The 21,557-nt window shown below is 40.1% G+C and overlaps 1 protein-coding gene across 1 annotated transcript in view; it reads right to left on the bottom strand.

Annotated features, from left to right (window-relative positions):
• LOC137630992 (tubulin polyglutamylase complex subunit 2) overlaps positions 1-17,610 on the bottom strand; it is a 21,156-nt gene extending 3,546 nt beyond the window's left edge. The window contains exons 1-2 of the mRNA XM_068362519.1: positions 17,541-17,610; positions 1,101-1,268 (exon numbers count right to left, since the gene is read on the bottom strand). Of these exons, the coding sequence (XP_068218620.1) occupies positions 1,101-1,268; positions 17,541-17,610 (238 nt within the window). The remainder of the gene's footprint in view (positions 1-1,100; positions 1,269-17,540) is intronic.
• Positions 17,611-21,557: the final 3,947 nt, after the last annotated feature.

Here is a 21,557-nt window from a genome sequence, read left to right as displayed (position 1 = left end):
ATTCAAGTGAAGAACAACAAACTCGTTGAGGATATTATTATAAGCCAAGCTATAACCCTAGGTGGAAAATGAATGCTGCAAGACCAAGGGCTCCTATGAGATAAACTGCTCAATACGGGAAAAATTAAAGAATAAATTTAACCACTCTAACGAAAAAAAAAATGAAATAGATAATATAGATAAAGTTAAAATAAATAAGTAACATATAAACACTAAAACATGACAAAAAGAAAAAAAAAATCATTGGCAACGTGTTTGAATCAATGAAGTTCCATCGATTCAACTTTCTGATAATGAAAAGCTTTCTGCAATTTAGTTACAGCTGGCATTAAACTTATGGGATACAGGTAGTAATGAGAATTGCACATGAAAAGAAAAGGTTGTTACAATTAACTACGTACCTATTACCAGGCCTGGGGAAATTTTAATGCAAAAGATAGTCAGTCTCAAACAGCATACTTTGCGAGCTAATTAATTGGACGACAGTGACAGAGATGATTATCAAGATACGGATGATTTTTTTTTTTTTTTTTTTTTTTTATCCAGACGTTTAAGTTGCTGAAGACCAAGCTGGAACTCGTACTCAATACTTGCCGGAATAAAATGATTAGATGATTTTCTCAAAATAGACAGGTCTCCAAAAATTTAGGACTTTCTCAATATACGGAAATATCAGCCTCTGCTGTCTTATAAATTCTCCAGCTTTTAAAATACGATATTATTATTATTATTATTATTATTATTATTATTATTAAATAAGTTGTAACCCTAGTTGGAAAAGCAAAATACTTTAAGGCCAAGGGCTCCCAACAGGGAAAATAGCCCAGTGAGAAAAGAAAATAAAGAATAGTGTGCCTGAGCGTATCCTCAAGCAAGAGAATGTTAACCCAAGACTGAAATGAGGCTTTATACTTGATAGATCACCTTCTCTTCACAGGATTTTGAAGTGTAATGTAGGTACTAAGTTTTTTTAACTAAAAAGTCTCCGCTTTAAATGACAGTATATGAATTACAAGAGAAGGTGGTAATTTGTCATGCAGACAATATAATTTTAGGGAGTGCATCTTTTCAGTATTAATATGTCCATGAAACAACATCACCTGCAGTTGCATAGTTCCAAGTCAATTTGAATCCATCGGTTGCCGTGAAGAGAGCTCTCAGCGTAGCCGGCAGAACAACGTTATGTCGTTGTTCCCAAGCAACTACTGCTGCCCTTTCAACTCCACCGCGTACCACCACACTCACGTCCTGCACACCTCCTACATTCCCTTGGGAGGAAAATTAAAATTGTTAATTATGAACACGAGACGAATCATTTATTAGGCCGCCAAAGAGGATGATTCGTGTTCAAATGATATGCCTCATGAAAAATTTCCTTATTGACAATTTCCCGTTTTACTTCTTCATTAAAGTTGAGAGGTAAAATCTTTGATAAAATCTACATATTTGAAATTTAAACGATGTGAACGTTTACATTATTAACATTGTATCTATATTATCATCACTGCTCTTATCTATATGAAATTGAATAAATCCTCCTCCTAGCATCTGGGGTGCCGACTGTGCATGAGCATTCAACAGTTCCAATTCCCTTGAATGTCGGGCAATTTCTCTTGCCTCTTCCTTCTCTTTTTCTTCCCGTTTTTCCAAAGACATATATTATATGAGAGATCTATTTTAATGTTGTTACTGTTCTTGAAATATTTTATTTTAAGTACTCATTACCTGTCTTGTAATTTATTTATTTCCATGTTTTCTTTCCTAACTGGACTATTTTTCCCTGTTAGAACCTTAGGGATTATATCACCTTGGTTTTCCAACTAGGGTTGTAGCTTAGCTTGTAATAATAATAATAATAATAATAATAATTATAATAATAATAATAATAATAATAATAATAATATGTCCTGTCTATTTCTACTTACGCATATATCTCTATGAGGGAATTCTTGGTTGAAATTAGTATGATTTTTTTTAGGGTGGGGGTGGGGGTGGGGGTGGGGGGTGTCGGGGAAGACAAAGGGTTATTGAGTACAAAATCACAAATGAATTAAAAACTCAAATAATAAAACGTTTTCGATCCTATGTATGTATGTATGCAAGTATGTTTTTTCTTAATGCACAGAAGCTCTACAATTGCAAGATACTTTTTCATTGATTCAAATCATACATTTTCATTATGATAGAAAGGAAAATCACCAACGCTTAACAAAACTTACCAAATGGAAATCTACAAATCAGCAAAAATGGTTTAGAATTAGTCAAATAAGTGAAGCGTCTACAGCCGTTATTCTTTAGACTTGCACAAAAAAATGTAAATTGATAATCTCATAACAACACAAAAAATGCATTCGTTTCTAGTCTAATGCAGAATAAATGCCTCAGACATGTTTTTATTCATGTCTGGGTTTTGGCCAGTTTTCATCACCACGTTGGCCACTGCGGATTGATGACGGTGGGAGAGATTAGTGTGATCGCTCGCAGCACACCAACTTGGTATGGATGGCCCTGACTGGCACAGCTTTGCAAGTTATGGTGACACGCAAACCTTTTCATCACGTTAAGGTAACCCCACGGAGGTACAGCCAAATGATGTGGTAATTGCAATATACCTGAAATCTTAAATCTAACATTCAATTGGCTCTATTATCTAAGGGATTATTCTATGCCAACGTATCCTTTTGTTGGAAAATGCAGGGAAAATTACGCTCACTGAACTAGGCGTGAGGAACCAAGAGCCCTTGAGGGTTATAAACTTTTCTCCTACATATTATGTAAAGGGGAAAAGTTAATACATTACTTAATGCCACACCATCAGATATAATAATCTATTAACATAATTTAATTCTCATATACTTAAACACTTACAAACTACAAGAACACTCAGACACCAGAACTGACGGATAACTCATCAATCAACTAAGCACAGATGACACAGATAAACAATGACTTTTTTTTTTTTTTTTTTTTTTACTCTGAATGTGTAAAGTTTACAATAGTCATATTCAGGAGTGAAGTTTTTATCCCAATTATTTTGTTTCAATCACACCTCACAACCTACATACAATTTGGTCAGCAAATTCTTGATTCCTAAAATAACTTGTCTATTACGTGATTACTAATCCTTTTAGCAACAGATTACGTGCATCATTATCTACTTATTTCTATTTGTGGTCTTAACTGGTATTTTAACTTATCAGACCTTCACCATTCCCTCAATAACCACAGACTTTGGCAGGAATTCTTCCGTGTGCGTTATCATCTCTTGACAATGCGTCGGTCTAAATAAAAATATCCTTACCAGAAATCCTTCTATTATTATTATTATTATTATTATTATTATTATTATTATTATTATTATTATTATTATTATTATTACTTGCTAAACTACAACCCTAGTTAGAAAAGTAGGATGCTATAAGCCCAAGGGCTCCAACAAGGAAAAATAACCCATTGAAGAAAGGAAACAAGGAAATGAATAAACTACAAGTGAAGCAATAAACAACTAAAATGAAATATTTTTAGAAGAGTAACATTAAGATTAATCTTTCATATATATACTGTAAAAATAATATACAAAAAAAAAAAAAAAAAAAAAAAAACAAGAGGAAGAGAAATAAGATAGAAAAGTATGCCCGAGTGTGCCCTCAAGACAGTGGAAGACTATGGTATACAGACAGCAGTGGTTCTCAAACTATTGTGAGATATTTTGCATGGTGGTCTCTTTGTAAGTTTTAGATTACTCGGCGGACCTTTTTTAAATCAATTACAATTAACATTACAAAATATACCATACGGTTACTGAAACAACACATTTTTATTAAACAATTATATATTCAGAAAATGGTAACATTAAGGTACTGAAACAAAGGTATTTTTTTGGAAACCATTACGTATAAAAAATGGAAACCTTTATCTACTGAAACAAATAACTTCTTTTTTTTATTTGACAACCACTTAATTAATAAGAAAATGCAAATTATATTGAACAAAAAACGTTTTTTGGCCAAAACATATATAATCAGAAAATGCAACCTTATTTACCAAATGTACGCTCAATGAGATGGGTGCATTTGCTTTGCCTGAACCAATTCTTCTATACAGTATTTGGCTTTGTTTAAGCCAGTGCACCTCTCATATCATGTGTTGCTTCTAATCTGTTTCGGGATTTTGATTTGATGGCAAGTAGTGTGGAAAATGCTGACTCACACTCATAGGTGGTTGCAAAATGGAATCAACACTTTTAGTGCCATCTTTGCAAAACTGGGATAGGAATTTGCCATTTCAATCCAAAAATCACTACTGCACATTTCACGGAAAATATGTTTTGCACCTGCAGCATTAATCAATTCAATAAATTGTTTTTTTATTGAATAATTCTCTGGAGGCAGATCATTAATAGAGAGTACAAAAGGGTTGTTGATAAACTGATAGTATTTTTCAAAGTTTTGTAGGTTAGGAAAATAATAAGTTATTTCTTCACTAAGAAGTGATACATGTTGTTTCATCAACTCTATGATATCGTCTTCGACATTAAGTTCATTCTCATCAATATATGTATTTAAATGTGGAAATGGGGCAAAATTATTCTTCTCTATCTTCGAAAGCCATAGGTAGAGCTTCATTTTGAAAGCAGTCATTTTTTCATGGCAATGGAGTACTGTGATCTCTTTTTCTTGCAGTGATAAATTGAGGGAATTCATGGATTCAAATATGTCTACCAAAAATGTCAAACATATAAGAAAACGGACATCAGAGAATTTTGCGTGGATATCTGGCTTAGTGTCTACAAAATATTGTTGAATTTCTTCACGTAGTATGAAAACTCTATTCCATACTTTCCCTTTGGAAAGCCACCTTATGTGTGAATGCAATAAGAGTGTTTCAATTCGGAATCACTTTCTTTACATAATGCAGAAAACAAACGAGAGTTAAGTGCATTAGCTTTAATGAAGTTAACTGCTTTAACCACCTCAACGAGAACATTGCTCAACTCATCAGGCATGGTTTTCATTACTAATGCTTGGCGTTGAATAGTGCAATATGTACCAATAATATCTGGCGATTTTTGCTTAACCAAAGTTTGAAAACCAGAACGACAACCAAGCATTACTGGAGCTCCGTCAGTACACATGCCAACAACATGTTCCCATTTGATACCTTGTGTCTCAAAAAAGCTGTCCACTTTGTTAAATATATCCTTTGCAGTTGTTCTGGAGCTGAGAGTTTCACAAAACAAAAATTCGTCTTCCAGGTGCTTGGCATGTACGTATCGTACGTAGACGCAAAGTAAGGCTAAGTTGGAAATATCCGTTGTTTCACCAAGCTGGATTGCAAAAAAGTTGAAAATAGAATTCTGAATCTTGAAGATCACCTGCGACAGTATGTTATCAGATATCTCCGCTATACGCCTCCTTACAGTATCATTTGACAGGGAGACATGCTTCAGCTTATCAAGTTCAGAACTTCCAAATACATTCGATATGATATCTTTTCAGCAAGGTGATATTAGTTGTTCTCCGATGTTGTGGTTTTTTTTTTTAACAACAGCTATTTTCCTTGAAACCTCATAGGAGGCCATTAAACTAGACTTATTGTTCTGTGAAAACAAACCTGTGCTATCAAGTCTGCATTTGTGCAATTGTTCTGCTTTGCGCCTGAAGAATTCGACATCTTTGTTTATTGAACTGGGATGCTTCGTTTCCAAGAGTCTCTTTAACTTGCTGGGCTTTACAGAAGTAGATGCCAACACCTCAGAGCACAAAACACACTGTGGTTTCTCTTCCCCTTTACAAGATAATACAGTAAAACCTAATTTCAAATATGAATCATTATATCTCATCTTTTTTTGAGCCATAATAAATCTGAGGGGGAATAATAGAATTATAACAATGAAATAGTAAATAATAATTCTTAACCGTGTATAGGCCTACCAATGGTGGTAGTCTACAGTGGTAGGCTACCACCACTGGTAGTGATAATAGTAGGCACAGTTCAGAACAAACCACTTCACTTAGCAACAAGCGTCAACACACTGACTCTTTCGTCAGATGTCTCTAGTGTTCCCATGACAAAACAGACAAGGTGTTGCTCTTCTTACTACTACGAAATGGGCGGAGCCTTCTCCAACCTTAGCGAACCAAAGACAGTAAAGGGCTGTCTTTGTTAGCAAAAGCATACAAAAGTTACAAATCGAGTTGCCATATTTCAATTCTTAATTGTCATTTGACGTCTCAAATATCCACTGTGAATACAAAACACACACATAATATATATATATATATATATATATATATATATATATATATATATATATGTGTGTGTGTGTGTGTGTGTGTGTGTGAAATACCAATTTTCGTGCCAGTTTCTAGGACCAGGGTTCGATTCCCCGGCCGACCAGAAGCTATTATCTCTTGGGCTGATTCCCCCTTGGTTCTCTGATCCCGAGGTATAGAGAGAATCCAGATATTAAGGAAGAATAATATAAGGCTTATATAGATATGAAAAACACGTCTAAATGTGCAAAATTTATCATTACACACACGTATACACACACACACACACACACACATATATATATATATATATATATATATATATATATATAAATATACATATATATACATATATATACTGTATATGTGTATATATATGTAATATATATATATATATATATATATATATATATATATATATATATACGCGTGTGTGTATGTGTGTGTGCGTGTGTGTGTGTGTGTGTGTGTAGAAATCACAAAAGCTAACACGCGATGAGCATAGAATAATCAAGTATTATAGCCACGAAAGGAAAAAGGAAAACACAAACTTAGTTCTCCTTTTGTGACTATATATATATATATATATATATATATATATATATATATATATATATATATATATGTATGTATGTATATATACACACACATATATATATATATATATATATATATATATATATATATATATATATATATATATATATATATATAATTTGATAACTTGAAGAAAATAGAAGACAACTTAAGAGCTAAGAAATCAGTGGTATTTGTAAAAAACGAAGGAAAAATAGCATTTGGGTCAACACCTCCTTAAGCATCAACATGCATGAAGAGTGTCTTAATTCCATAGGAAAACAGGAATGAGGAAGACCTAGTTTCTCAATACTCTACTTACTGTCTGTTATGGTCAGCTATATCTAAACGTAATTATCCGAAATCCCCTTTAATGTTTTATTCCCCCATGAATTAATTTATCATAGAAATTAGCAACATAGTAACAGGTAAGAAAAAAATACCCAGCAAACACACATACACACATATACATACATACATACATATATTACATATATATATATATATATATATATATATATATATATATATATATATATATATATATATATATATATATATATATATATACGTGTGCGCGCGTGTTAAGGTATCCCGTTCCTACTCTTCCCGTAAGCTAACTTTCGTTTTGACGTCCTGATTGTGTATCAATCTTTTAGGGTTCCTGATGAAGGGCAACAAACTCTTTCCTCAGAGTATTCATTTGACCAGTTCCTCTCCTCCTGCCGTTGCGCTTCTTGACCGAATTTCTTTTGACAAACATCTTGAAGTCGTTTCATAACGACGGAACCCAATTGAACCACTGATCCCTTTGCAATTAAAATATCCTTTTTATAATGACCGTAAGTGGTCTCGTGTCTCAAATTGCCTCTCCTGATGATGATGATTTAGATTGACCCACCTATATACAAGGCGGACCACGGCCCCTTGTGTTGGCAGCCCGTAAGGGGAACTGAGCGCTGGTTGTATCTTTTAAAAGATGTTACTTGTGTTGGATGTCACGAACACTGATGACAGACAGATGATGATGAGTCTGACACAAAATGACGACCGAAGCTGGAGCCAGATTGAAGAATTTTAGCTTTCTCTGGTCCTTCAATATTTTCTACTTCTGTGTAGTTTCCACCCTATTCTGCACAATCTTTATTTTTGGATCTTCAACATTAAGGACTTTACTTTCTCATTTCAAATCCGCACAATCGTAAAGTGATCAACAAATAATAACTAGTTCTCCTTTTCGGATTCTTTATTTCTTCTCTCCCGTTCTCCTTCTTGTTTCCCTCTTCTTCCTGTATTTTCTGTCCAAATTCTTTCAAATAAATCCATTATTAGTCTTAAAGATTCTTGTTTAGCTTTTCATAACTGCCTCCCTGATTCCACTTATTGTTGATTTCTTTTAGACGATGTAATTTGGTTTTCTTCCAAAGTCGCAGAATCAATAATTCTCTTAACTTTCACCAAAGCATTTTCTGCATCACCCAAATCTTGTTTCCTTTTTCATGGCCTCTGAGGCGAATCGATGATAAAATCTTGGGTTGATCAATAAAACGATTGAAACATCTTTTTATCTTTTCTAACAATTCGGCTCAAGACGAATGACAATTTGAATCCGATTTGGAAATGCACAGGTATTCCATATTCCTCCTAACAGAAGGACCAAGAATCTTTTAGAGCTCTGATAAGAAAGCATTCAACTTTCCTGTTGATGAAGAAAAACAAATTGGAGTCGAACAACGAGTTGGGAGAATTTTGAAAACTTTCGGATTTGGTCCTTCAATATACTCTACTTCTGAGCAGTTTCCGCCTTATTCTGCACAATCTTTATTTTTGGATCTTCAACATTATGGGCTATACTTACTCATTTCAAATCCGCACAATCGTAAAGTGATCAACAAATGATAACTAGTTCTCCTTTTCGGATGCTTTATTTCTTCTCTCCCGTTCTCCTTCCTGTCTCCTTTTTCTTCCTGTATTTTCTGTCCGAATCCTTTCAAATAAATCAGTTATTAGTCTTCAAGATTCTTGTTTTGCTTTTCATGACTGCCTTCCTGATTCCACTTGTCGTTGATCCCTTTCGTCTTAGAAGAAAGAAGTCTTCAAAACAAGAATCTTGAAGACTTCTTTTTTCACTCCATTAGGAAGAGGAAGACTTCAAAACAGGAATCTTGAAGACTTCTTCTTCCTCATGGAGAAAAAGAAGTAGTCTTTAAGATTCTTGCTTTTTTTCATGACTGCCTTCCTGATTCCACTTTTCGTTAATCCCTTTCTTCTTAGAAGAAAGAAGTCTTCAAAAAAAGAATCTTGAAGACTTCTTCTTCCTCATAGAGAGAAGGAAGAAGTCTTCAAGATCCTAGTTTTGCTTTTCATGACTGCCTTCCTGATTCCACTTGTCGTTGATTCATTTCTTCTTAGACGAAAGAAGTCTTCAAAACAAGAATCTTGAAGACTTCTTCTTTCTCTCCACGAGGAAGAAGAAGTCTTCAAAACAAGTATCTTGAAGACTTCTTCCTCATGGAGAGAAAGAAGAAGTCTTTAGGATTTTTTGTTTTGTTTTCATGACTGCCTTCCTGATTCCACCTTTCGTTGATCCCTTTCTTCTTAGAAAAAAGAAGTCTTCAAAACAAGAATCTTGAAGACTTCTTCTTCCTCATAGAGAGAAAGAAGAAGTCTTCAAGATTCTTGTTTTACTTTTCATGACTGCCTTCCTAATTCCACCCTTCATGTTTTTTTTAAAAATAAGCTAGATACAGCAACTCTCTATTGTTGACTGGGCGGGGCTGCCCCCCTTCCTGCTAGCCCGGAGGGTCTCCCCCTTCCCACTGGCAGGGCGGGGCTCCCCCCTTCCCGCTGGCAGGGCGGGGCTCCCCCCTTTCCGCTGGCAGGGCGGGGCTCCCCCCTTCCCGCTGGCAGGGCGGGGCTCCCCCCTTCCCGCTGTCAGGGCGGGGCTCCCCCCTTCCCGCTGGCAGGGCGGGGCTCCCCACTTCCCGCTGGCAGGGCGGGGCTCCCCCCATCCCGCTGGAAAGGCGGGGCTCCCCCCTTCTCTCTGACAGGGCGGGGCTTCCCCCTTCCCGCTGGCAGGGCGGGGCTGGGCGGGCTACCCCCTTCCCACTGGCCGGGCGGGACTCCCCCCTTCCTGTTGGCAGGGCGGGGCTCCCCCCTACCCGCTGGCAGGGCGGGGCTCCCCCCTTCCCGCTGGCAGGGTGGGGGTCCCCCCTGCCCGCTGGCAGGGCGGGCTCCCCCCTTCCCGCTGGCAAGGCGGGGTTCCCTCTTCCCGCTGGCAGGGCGGGCCTCCTCCTTCCCGCTGGTAGGGCTGGGCTCCCCCTTCCTGCTGGCAGGGCGGGGCTCTCCCCTTCCCGCTGGCAGGGCGGGGCTCCCCCTTTCCTGCTGGCAGGACGGGGCTCCGCCCGTCCCGCTGGTAGGGCGGGGCTCCCCCTTCCCGCTGGCAGGGCGGGGCTCCTCCCTTCCCGCTGGCAGGGCTGAACTCCCCCTTCCCGCTGGCAGGGCGGGGCTCTTCCTTCCCACTGGCAGGGTGGGCCTTCCCCCTTCCCGCTGACAGGGTGGGTCTCCCCCCTTCCCGCCGGCACGGCCAGGCTCCCCACCTCCCATTGGAGGGGCGGGGCTTCCCCCTTCCCGCTGGCAGGGAGGGGCTCCCCCTTCCCACTGGCAGGGCGGGGCTGGGTGGGCTCCCCCTTCCCGCTGGCAGGGAGCGGCTCCCCCCTTCCCGCTGGCAGGGAGCGGCTCCCCCTTCCCGCTGGCAGGGAGCGGCTCCCCCCTTCCCGCTGGCAGGGAGGGGCTCCCCCTTCCCACTGGCAGGGCGGGGCTGGACGGGCTCCCCCCTTCCCACTGGCCGGGCGGGGCTCCCCCCTTCCTGCTGGCAGGGCGGGGCTCCCCCCTACCCGCTGGCAGGGCGGGGCTCCCCCCTTCCCGCTGGCAGGGTGGGGGTTCCCCCTGCTTGCTGGCAGGGCGGGCTTCCCCCTTCCCGCTGGCAAGGCGGGGTTCCCTCTTCCCGCTGGCAGGGCGGGCCTCCTCCTTCCCGCTGGTAGGGCTGGGCTTCCCCTTCTTGCTGGCAGGGCGGGGCTCCCCCCTTCCTGCTGGCAGGGCGGGGCTCCCCCTTTCCTGCTGGCAGGACGGGGCTCCGCCCGTCCCGCTGGTAGGGCGGGGCTCCCCCTTCTCGCTGGCAGGGCGGGGCTCCTCCCTTCCCGCTGGCAGGCTGGGCTCCCCCTTCCCGCTGGCAGGGCGGGGCTCTTCCTTCCCACTGGCAGGGTGGGCCTTCCCCCTTCCCGCTGGCAGGGTGGGTCTCCCCCCTTCCCGCTGGCACGGCCAGGCTCCCCACCTCCCATTGGAGGGGCGGGGCTTCCCCCTTCTCGCTGGCAGGGAGGGGCTCCCCCTTCCCACTGGCAGGGCGGGGCTGGGCGGGCTCCCCCTTCAAAGCTGGCAGGGAGCGGCTTCCCCCTTCCCGCTGGCAGGGAGCGGCTCCCCCCTTCCCGCTGACAGGGAGGGGCTCCCCCTTCCCACTGGCAGGGCGGGGCTGGGCGGGCTCCCCCCTTCCCGCTGGCAGGGAGGGGCTCCCCCTTCCCGCTGCCAGGGAGGGTCTCCCCCCTTCCCGCTGCCAGGGAGGGGCTCCTTCTTCCCACTGGCAGGGCGGAGCTGGACGGGCTCCCCCCTTCCCGCTGGCCGGGCGGGGCTCCCCCCTTCCCGCTGGCAGGGCGGGGCTCCCCCCTACCCGCTGGCAGGGCGGGGCTCCCCCCTTCCCACTGGCAGGGCGGGGCTTCCCTCTTCCCGCTGGCAGGGCGGGGATCCCCCCTGCCCGCTGGCAGGGCGGGCTCCCCCCTTCCCGCTGGCAAGGCGGGGTTCCCTCTTCCCGCTGGCAGGGCGGGCCTCCTCCTTCCCGCTGGCAGGGCTGGGCTCCCCCTTCCTGCTGGCAGGGCGGGGCTCCCCCATCCCGCTGGCAGGACGGGGCTCCGCCTTTCCCGCTGGCAGGGCGGGGCTCCCCCTTCCCGCTGGCAGGGCGGAGCTCCTCCCTTCCAGCTTGCAGGGCTGGGCTCCCCCTTCCCGCTGGCCGGGCGGGGCTCCCCCTTCCCACTGGCAGGGTGGGCCTTCCCCCTTCCCACTGGCAGGGTGGGTCTCCCTCCTTCCCTCCGGCACGGCCAGGCTCCCCACCTCCCATTGGCAGGGCGGGGCTCCTCCCTTACCGCTGGCAGGGCGGGGTTCTCCCCCTCCCGCTGGCGGGGCGGGGCTCCCCCCCTCCCGCTGGCAGGGAGGGGCTCCCCTGTCCCGCTGGCAGGGTGGGGCTCCCCCCTTCCCGCTGGTAGGGCGGGGCTCCCTCCTTCCCTCCGGCACGGCCAGGCTCCCCACCTCCCATTGGCAGGGCGGGGCTCCTCCCTTACCGCTGGCAGGGCGGGGTTCTCCCCCTCCCGCTGGCGGGGCGGGGCTCCCCCCCTCCCGCTGGCAGGGAGGGGCTCCCCTGTCCCGCTGGTAGGGCGGGCCTCCTCCTTCCCGCTGGCAGGGCTGGGCTCCCCCTTCCTGCTGGCAGGGCGGGGCTCCCCCTTCCCGCTGGCAGGACGGGGCTCCGCCTTTCCCGCTGGCAGGGCGGGGCTCCCCCTTCCCGCTGGCAGGGCGGAGCTCCTCCCTTCCAGCTTGCAGGGCTGGGCTCCCCCTTCCCGCTGGCCGGGCGGGGCTCCCCCTTCCCACTGGCAGGGTGGGCCTTCCCCCTTCCCGCTGGCAGGGTGGGTCTCCCTCCTTCCCTCCGGCACGGCCAGGCTCCCCACCTCCCATTGGCAGGGCGGGGCTCCTCCCTTACCGCTGGCAGGGCGGGGTTCTCCCCCTCCCGCTGGCGGGGCGGGGCTCCCCCCCTCCCGCTGGCAGGGAGGGGCTCCCCTGTCCCGCTGGCAGGGTGGGGCTCCCCCCTTCCCGCTGGTAGGGCGGGGCTCCCTCCTTCCCGCTGGCAGGGCGGGGCTCTCCCCTTCCCGCTGGCAAATTTTTTCATGCATTTATATATATATATATATATATATATATATATATATATATATATATATATATATATATATATATATATATATATATATATGTGTGTGTGTGTGTGTGTCTCTGTGTGTATGATATACGTGTATATATATATAGCATAGAGTTTACATCCTCCACTTACATAAAACTCAATTTCAAAATAAATATCATCTTGAGAAATGTTACAAGTTCAAATCTCTAGAGCCATGATGTTCGTGAAGTGAATCTTTATCTCACTAAGAGTTGGAATTGTTGAAAGACAAAGAGGCAAGAATGGAAGTAATAATGTGGTTTCTGGAAGGGTTGCAAGATTTTCGGTAGGTTTGAATAAATGGATAAATTATAGGAATTTAGAAGGTAAGAAGAACTATTTACTTTTAATAAATCCAAAGAAATATCTTGCAATTCCAAATTATAAAAGGGGTTAGTGCACGGGCCAATATTCACCTCATTAGAACTCTCAAAATTTACGTTTTTGTCCAATTATTATTATTATTATTACTATTATTATTATTATTATTATTATTACCTCCGCCAAGGAGGACATGTTTTTCACCTCTGTCTATTTGTTTGTCACCAACCTAACGTACTACAAATATATAAAAAACGATGTATTCAGGCCGAATCTCTCTCTATCTCTCTCTCTCTCTGAATGTCATTTAGGCGGGCATATCTCATGTATGGTGTTTTTGTTATCATTATTTTACATCGAACCATATCTGAAAGTACTTTATATTTCATCGGTGACTTGAACAAGACTAATTTCGAAATAATCTAATGTAGCTGTTAACGGAAGGAATATTTTAGCTGCGATGCTATAATAATTTCTACATGATTTTGTGGATTCATAATATATATATATATATATATATATATATATATATATATATATATATATATATACATGTGTGTATGTGTGTATTCAGTATTTGCAGTGGATATTCGAAACGTCAAATAATAAAATAGAATGAAATATGGCAACTCGATTTGTAAAATTTTAATGCTTTTACTAGCAAAAACACCCCTTTGCTGTCTTTGATTCGTTAAGGTTGGAGAGGGTTCCGCCCATTTCGTAGTAGTAGTAAGAAGAGCAACACCTTGTCTGTTTTGTCATGGGAACACTAGAGACATCTGACGAAGGATTTCCCCCGAGTGTCTGCGTTCTTTTGATTCTAACTGTACACTGTACAGGCATGCCATTCTAATTTTCATTATATTTCAACTATATTTTATTTTCTATTATATGCTAGTAATTGTCCGTGACACGCACACACACATACACACATACAAGTACAATAATATTATATGATTATTTTTAATAAAGAGAGGGAGGGGAGTGAGGGAAGCAATTTGGTTGCTTTGACGTGCATACGGAAAGATCAGTGCAGTACCTGTGTGGGTCATGTTGCATAAAACGCACTCGACCGACAGCTAGTCAGTAGTGTACAATGTCCAGTGCTACCAAATATACGATATAAAATCTATATTATTATAAATAAAACAAGTTGGCCTACAATGATTTGGTCCCTTCGTACCATTCACGATACCATTGTTCGGTTTTGTACTGTAATTTAACTACATCCCTGGTATTATGATTGATTTTATAAATTTATAGATTATTCCCTTTTACTTACAAAAGGACTGCAAGAAATGTAATGTAAAGTAATTGTATTTGATTGTTTTTATTTACTCTCTCTCTCTCTCTCTCTCTCTCTCTCTCTCTCTCTCTCTCTCTCTCTCTCTCTCTCTCTCTCTCTCTCTCATTTAAACAGTCGGACATAGGCAAAATGACCTGCCTTTGTGTGTACTTATCATTAAACTTTGTTTTTTTTTTTATTTTTGTCTCACTCAATAATATGTACTGCTTGATAGATACGACTATCCTGGAATTATAAAACATTCCCAAGTCCATTTTACATTCATATAACTTCCATAATTTTTTTTCTTTTACTATTTTATTCTCTCATAAGAAAACTAGTGAGATACATATTGTGATAAAGAGTAAAGCTTTTTTTTTTTTGTATTTTGAATATATACCACCAGAAGCAAAAGAACATTTATTAGCATATATTAGATGCCAAACCGTATGGTGAGAGTGATCCTAGTTATAGCCTACGTGTGAGGATGATTTGGTGGCCTCTTCACGGTCCCCCTGAGACGCCTTTGCGGACCCCAGTTTGAGAACCACTGACTATAGGGGCTGTGGTACTCCCCAAGACTAGAGAATAATGGTATGATTTTAAGGTGGCCTTCTCCCAGATGAGCTGCTTACCTTAGCTAAAGAGTCTCTTCTTTCCCTACCAAGAGGAAAGTAGCCGATGAACAATTACAGTACAGTAGTTAACCCCTTGAGTAAAGAAGTATTGTTTGGTAATCTCAGCGTTGTCAGGTGTATGAGGATAAAGGAGAATGTGAAAAGAATAGGCCCACTATTCCGTGTATGTGTAGGCAAAGAAAAAATGTGCCATAACCAGAGAGAGGGCTTAAATTTAGTCGTGTCTGGCCAGTCAAAAGGCCCAATAACTCCATTAGTAGTATCTCATCGGGTGGCTAGTGCCTTGGTCAACTTACTACCTTCAATAAACTTATTCTGGGATTATTATTATAAAATTTCCAAACAAGCCCTGTCGTATCAGGTTTTCATATCTCCTGTAGTTCTCTAAAGAGCTTCGGAGAACTAAATAACTGATAATCTTTATAGAATGTAAGCTACTTTTCTACAAACTTTCATGATAATGACGACGACCGTTGTCCCCTCAAAAGCCAAAGTTGTACTTGTTAACAGTTTTTCTCTTTTGAACGCAAATTTAGATTCATAGAGAAAAATTACAAGCTGTAATTTCCTGGTAGATTCAAAAGGAATAGGCAAGAATTCATCCAAACACTTTTGTTTTTATAGCTGCTGGTTCTCAAGCTAATATTCTTTTCTTGCCCTAACTCATCTCTATTTTTTCCTGGTCTCGCTTCTAGATCGTCAATTCAAGCACAACGGGTGATGTCAGTAACGGATTTTATGGTGCATAGAAGAGAGAGAGAGAGAGAGAGAGAGAGAGAGAGAGAGAGAGAGAGAGAGAGAGAGAGAGAGAGAGACTTGAAACAACTAATGCATGAAATCATTGTGATCCATGACACCTAAAGTAAGAATGCGGAAGGTGTAGCTATAATGACACACAATCGTAGAAGTCTTTGTCTCTTTTCCATCTATTTAAAGAACGGGATTTTTTCTTTTTATTACTAGATTTTGTCCACGAACAACTTCATGATCTAAAGAGATGTTTCATAAGAGCTAAGAAAAACTTTTCTTTCTTCTAAAATTTCTTTATTATTTTCTATGTTTATTGAGAATTAGATGTCCATTGATACTTAATTGCAGCTTGAGAAGAGTTTAATAATGAATTTCATTTCCATAATGCCTACTATACCTACTATATACTAAACATAATGGAAGTAAACTACGTGCGAAAATAAAGAAATCCTGATACAAAAAGACCAAATAGAGACCTTTTACGCACACGTGAATGTTCAGAGATTTCATTTCTGCAGAATCATCAAATCATAAGTTTTTCTTTTCATGAAATTGCTTTGAGAAATAAGAACAACGTAAACGTATGCTTTACGTGCAAGTAAATTTCTTAGTATTCCCGGAACTTATAGCTATTATTATCAGGGAATAAAAAAAAATATCATGTATTATGCCGTTGAACAGGCACGAAAAGTCTCTGGGTTTTAATCTTGCCAGTTGAAGTATTTAATTGTAACTAGTTTAATGATAGCGACCTCAAAAATTTTATGTAATTAGTATGATTTTGTATTTTCCTTCAGTAACCTGTGTAAAAGTAAGAGTGAGTGAAGTATTGTGCTGTCACACGATATAATGACAGAAAAATGCCGAGTGTAGTCAGTATTAACGAGTATTAAAATTCTTGAAGGATTTTTAACGGGAGGGTATATACACATGGAGTAAATTAACGCAAGGATACACGAAGTTCAGACGACAGCCAGAGGACTTAAGCCAAGAGAGGGACAGCGCGTTAGGGAAGGATCAAGGACCTGCAAATGTACAACGCAAAATAGGGAAGAATAATCAACGATGGATTTACTTACTCTACCTGAGGTTAACGCATGACAAGATCACGCCCATTGCAGAAGTACCTGACATTCAAACAAGGTTTAGTCTTCAACTGCAAGTTGGTCATAAGACGAAGGAATGATTGCATAGCAGTTCGATGAAATCATATTACAAAATTAATCAAGTGGTTGTTTTTTTATGTGGTTCATCTATGCAATATGATTTTAATGATAATTTGCGATATAAATTCTTGCTAATTTGATTTATCCCAGGTTTAATAAATTGTGTTTTCTGACCATGGGCAGTTATTATTTGTGTTTTTCTGTTTGTTTGTTGCACAAGGTATTGAATTTTAATGATTTTATATTATTTCATGTGATGCAGTCAAATCACCATCATATCCTTCATTAATTTTTTGTTTATTTCAAATACTAGTTTTTTAAAAACATATTTGCACTTTTCATAATTAGCAATACTATGTGGTTCAAATGGCAAAATCATGAATACCCAATGATTCCATTTCTTTTATTATACCCTATGAGCGGAAGACATCCCCAGAACTTCCGACACTTATAATTCTGAAATAGAGTAAGGTAATGGGAAATTATACTCACGCAGCGTATCCACTAATCCAAGAGTGAGATCCGTAACAAAATTGCAGTCTCTTTCTCTTTTCATATCCATCACTTAAAAAGTTTCTTCACTATTCCTTTATAAGCCTTTGAAAACAATCGCCATAGCTTTAACTACAAAGAAACTATAGAATAGTTATTTCACAAATTGGAGAGCAACATTGTTGGTACGCAAATGTGTCAAGTAGCCATGTGAGAATCAAGCGGTGTTTAGAGTCCCCGTATCCATGGCAACAGCCCGATTTTGTTTGGTGGAAGAGTTCTTTGCGTTCAAACTTCTTTACACTTTCTTAATACGTACATTTTATTAATGGCATTTTTCTATCACTGTAAAGATATTTAAAAATAATTTTTTTTCACAGAAATGTGGCAATTAGGAAGATAGAGACAAAGACATGAATAAAAGGAGAGAAAATTAATGATTGTACACGAAAGCAAGGGCATATAATTAAGCGTACTGGAGTAGATATAGAAGCTGTGCCAAATGTTAAAAAAGCAACTAGGTATTATTGATTAGTACGCTTATATCCGTCTTGCTCCAATTCTTTCAACAAGTATGTGCATAGTTTATGAATACTTTTGTTATTATGCCTTTCAAATTCTGATGGTGAGAAATACTCACTAAAGTCATCAACAGAAAGTCCAAACTTCTGGTTTTCATTGGGCATTTGTAAAAGGATCCAAGTAACGTTTAGATACATGGCAACTTCTCTTGGTTATTTATCGATTATTCAGAATACGCCGTCTTCTCATAGCTGACAACAGGCACAGCAAGTCAGCCACGACAAGTCAGCGTGTATTGACCGTTGCATGACAACGGACGACGAAGATTCAGTAACACTATTGGCGTTTATTGAAATTTTAAAAAGATTATAGAATTCCCTAGAGAATAAGGACTTCAAGAATAATGCTGGGTTGCAGGTGATAACTGTCAATAGTTTTGGAAGTTCACATTCACCTGTAATATGTAAATACTTGAAAATTCCATTTTGGAAATAATGTTTGTAAAACTGAGCATTTCGGAGAACTCGCGACTGCTATAACAATAACAATGCCACGCAGTTGCTTAAATATTACAATGATAAACCTACAGTACTGACATCTTCCTACTCCCATTCAAAATTATGCACTTTTCCATATCAGTTGCATTTAAAAATGAATGTTTTGTTTAACTAAATGAATATTATGTACTTTTTTTTTCGTTTCAACACCACTAATTCTTTACAAAGTATCAACTAACCTATGCACTGCTAACTTTATTCTTATGTAGGCCTAGTAACACTTAAATTAGTCCCTCTCTACATTGTGAGAGATATTGTGTTATATCTGTATATTTAAGATAGTAGAACGTAGATAACAATTTAACCTTGATGTTAAAAAAAGAATCATAGATTTAACGAAATATAGTTTGGTTACATGTGGCACACATTTTTCAATATAAGAACTTGAATATCGTAAACTTTTGCAGTGTTAGAGAATCTGTACTAATAAAAGACCATATATTTTGAAAATTACATTTCAGAGATTGATAAATTTTCTTGCCTATATGATATCATAACATTATTATTATTATTATTATTATTATTATTATTATTATTATTATTATTATTATTAGATAAGCTCTAGCCTATTGTAGCCAGGGAAAATAGTCCAGTGAGGCGAGGAAATAAGGAAATAAATAAACTCTATGTGAGAAGTAATGAATAAAGATATGAAATATTTCGAGATCAGTAACAACGTTAAAATAGATGTCTTATATAAACTATGAACACAGCCTCATATCATCCTGTTTAACATGAAAACATGGTTAGTACATATCAGCTGAATCGTGTAGTAAGAGGCAAACACATACACACTCAAAGAACAACATACAACCCCTAAAAGAAATAGGCTATTTGATGATAGAATCCCATACAGTGCTTCCAGGAAAAGAAGCCTTCTACTTCGCCCCTTTTATCTACGTCCTAACAAACTCCCTCCCTTTCCCCATTCACGCCATCCTATTCTATTTCCCTTTCACCACAGCGATCCCAGACCCGGCTCCCCAAGGGTAACTTGGCTCAGGACCCGCGCTGCCTGGGCCCGGATGCGAGCTGTGTGCTACCGGATGTCGACCATCGGCTTCTTGCCGGATGTTCAGTTCCTGGCCGCTCTCTGACCTTTCGTTGAATACTTTAAGATGAAGACGTTGGATTTAATGGCACGAAGAAATGTCGTAAAAAGGACTCGTTAAATCCTGTAATCAGAGATGGTAATTATAAGATGCATATATTTATAGTTATTTTGCCAACCTTCTTTTCTTTGACTCTTTATAAAAGTAATAGTGCATTTGTGAACTATCTGCTTATAAATAGAAGTTTTGTTAATTTATTTACTAGAGAATTAACTAAATCCGTAAGATGATATTTTCTTAATTGGGAAATTGGTTTCTGTAGCTCTAAAATTTTAGCTCTGCCATCGAAATAGAAATAATAAAATTCCTAAGTTTAGCTTTTATTTGGTATTCAACAGAAAAAGGCAAACAATATGATCAACATGATTATGACCAAAATTAATGTAAACTCTCGTTTTATGAAGAAACGCAATCGAACATTGATAGTTTAGTACACTACGTCCTCAGACTAATGAAAGAATGTTAGGCATATGCATCAAGCCACAGTAGGTAACCTTGTGATAAACAAACCAGGTTTAGTATAGGACTATGAGGTCCTACAGGACCTTTTAGAACTATTAACTTCTACAGAGAGGGAAAGAGTTTGGTATACTGTTTGATGGGGTAAGATATCGGAGAAAAGGCGTTAATAGTTTGAAGGAAATTAAACATAGAATGTAATTCTAGCTGAAGAGGAAAAGGGACCGGAAGGCGGATATGAATTTAATTGAAGGAAATGAGTGAGAAGCGTAGGGAGGGAATGGAGGAAGAGTATGCAGTTTTACAATGGCATTAGCCAATCATCAGAAAGACGTTGAAGGTATGAGGACACAATACAGCAGAGAAAACTAAGTGCTTAAAAACTAAAAAGATAACAAATGAGAACCTATTGTACAAGAATGCATGCGTGGGTTTAATCAAACAGGTACTTTACGGAGGGAAAATGTGACTAGTAGTAAATGCTTGCGAAGAAATCATAAATGAGCAAATGCATCATGAAAGAAAAACTAAAAATAGAATAATACAGTCTGAAAAGAACTAATTCATATGGTAATACAATGAATATCTCTATGAGTTGCTCAATGGTAAGGAAAATTAATGTGGCAGATCTGAATGATGAGAAAGGAAGAGAACAGTAAAAAGTTTTTGTTTAGTTAAAGGTTTGAGAATAAAAAAGCATCATAACCTGAACGGATAAAAAAGCTGAATGTGGCGTTAACAATGATTAATTAGCATCTGGAAAGTGATTTTAATTATAGAAAGACTCTGGAGGACTGAATGAGATTGAAAATAATAATAATCCTTTGTGTAAAGAGAAGTGACTGAGGTGGCTCCATTACTTGTTGAGCAGGTTAACATAAGTCTCTTTTCATAGTTTATTTATGACAGATCTACTTTAACGTTGTTACTTATCGTATTATATTTTATATGTTCCATCCTTACTTCTCATGAATAGTTATGAACTAAATTACCAAATAGAACTAATGCCTGAAATGCAATTTGCTAAGGAGTTCTTGCGATGCGAATGTGAGTTACAGTACTCATTTCCATAACTAAGCTTTTAAATAAATATAAGTGTTAATGGTTTTTGTTGAATCATATCCATTGAAAACATCTGCTGGGTCACACTGATCCAGACAACACCATTTTGGGATAATTACTTTTTTTTTTTGTTTTTTTGTCGTAGAATGATTTTTTTTTATTACTCAAAATGCTTACAATAAACTGAGGGGAATAGGGGAGTAATACATTCATTTACTGGAATAGAAATGAAAATTGTAATTAAGTCTATACTTTACTTTCTCAAAAAAAGAAACTATTTTTTTTCATCCCTTTTCAATAATTGA

The sequence above is a fragment of the Palaemon carinicauda genome, chromosome 39 (assembly GCF_036898095.1).
Source record: "Palaemon carinicauda isolate YSFRI2023 chromosome 39, ASM3689809v2, whole genome shotgun sequence".
NCBI lineage: Eukaryota > Metazoa > Arthropoda > Malacostraca > Decapoda > Palaemonidae > Palaemon > Palaemon carinicauda.
Note: the sequence above shows the minus strand (reverse complement) of the source record. Positions and strands in the feature narration are given on the sequence as shown.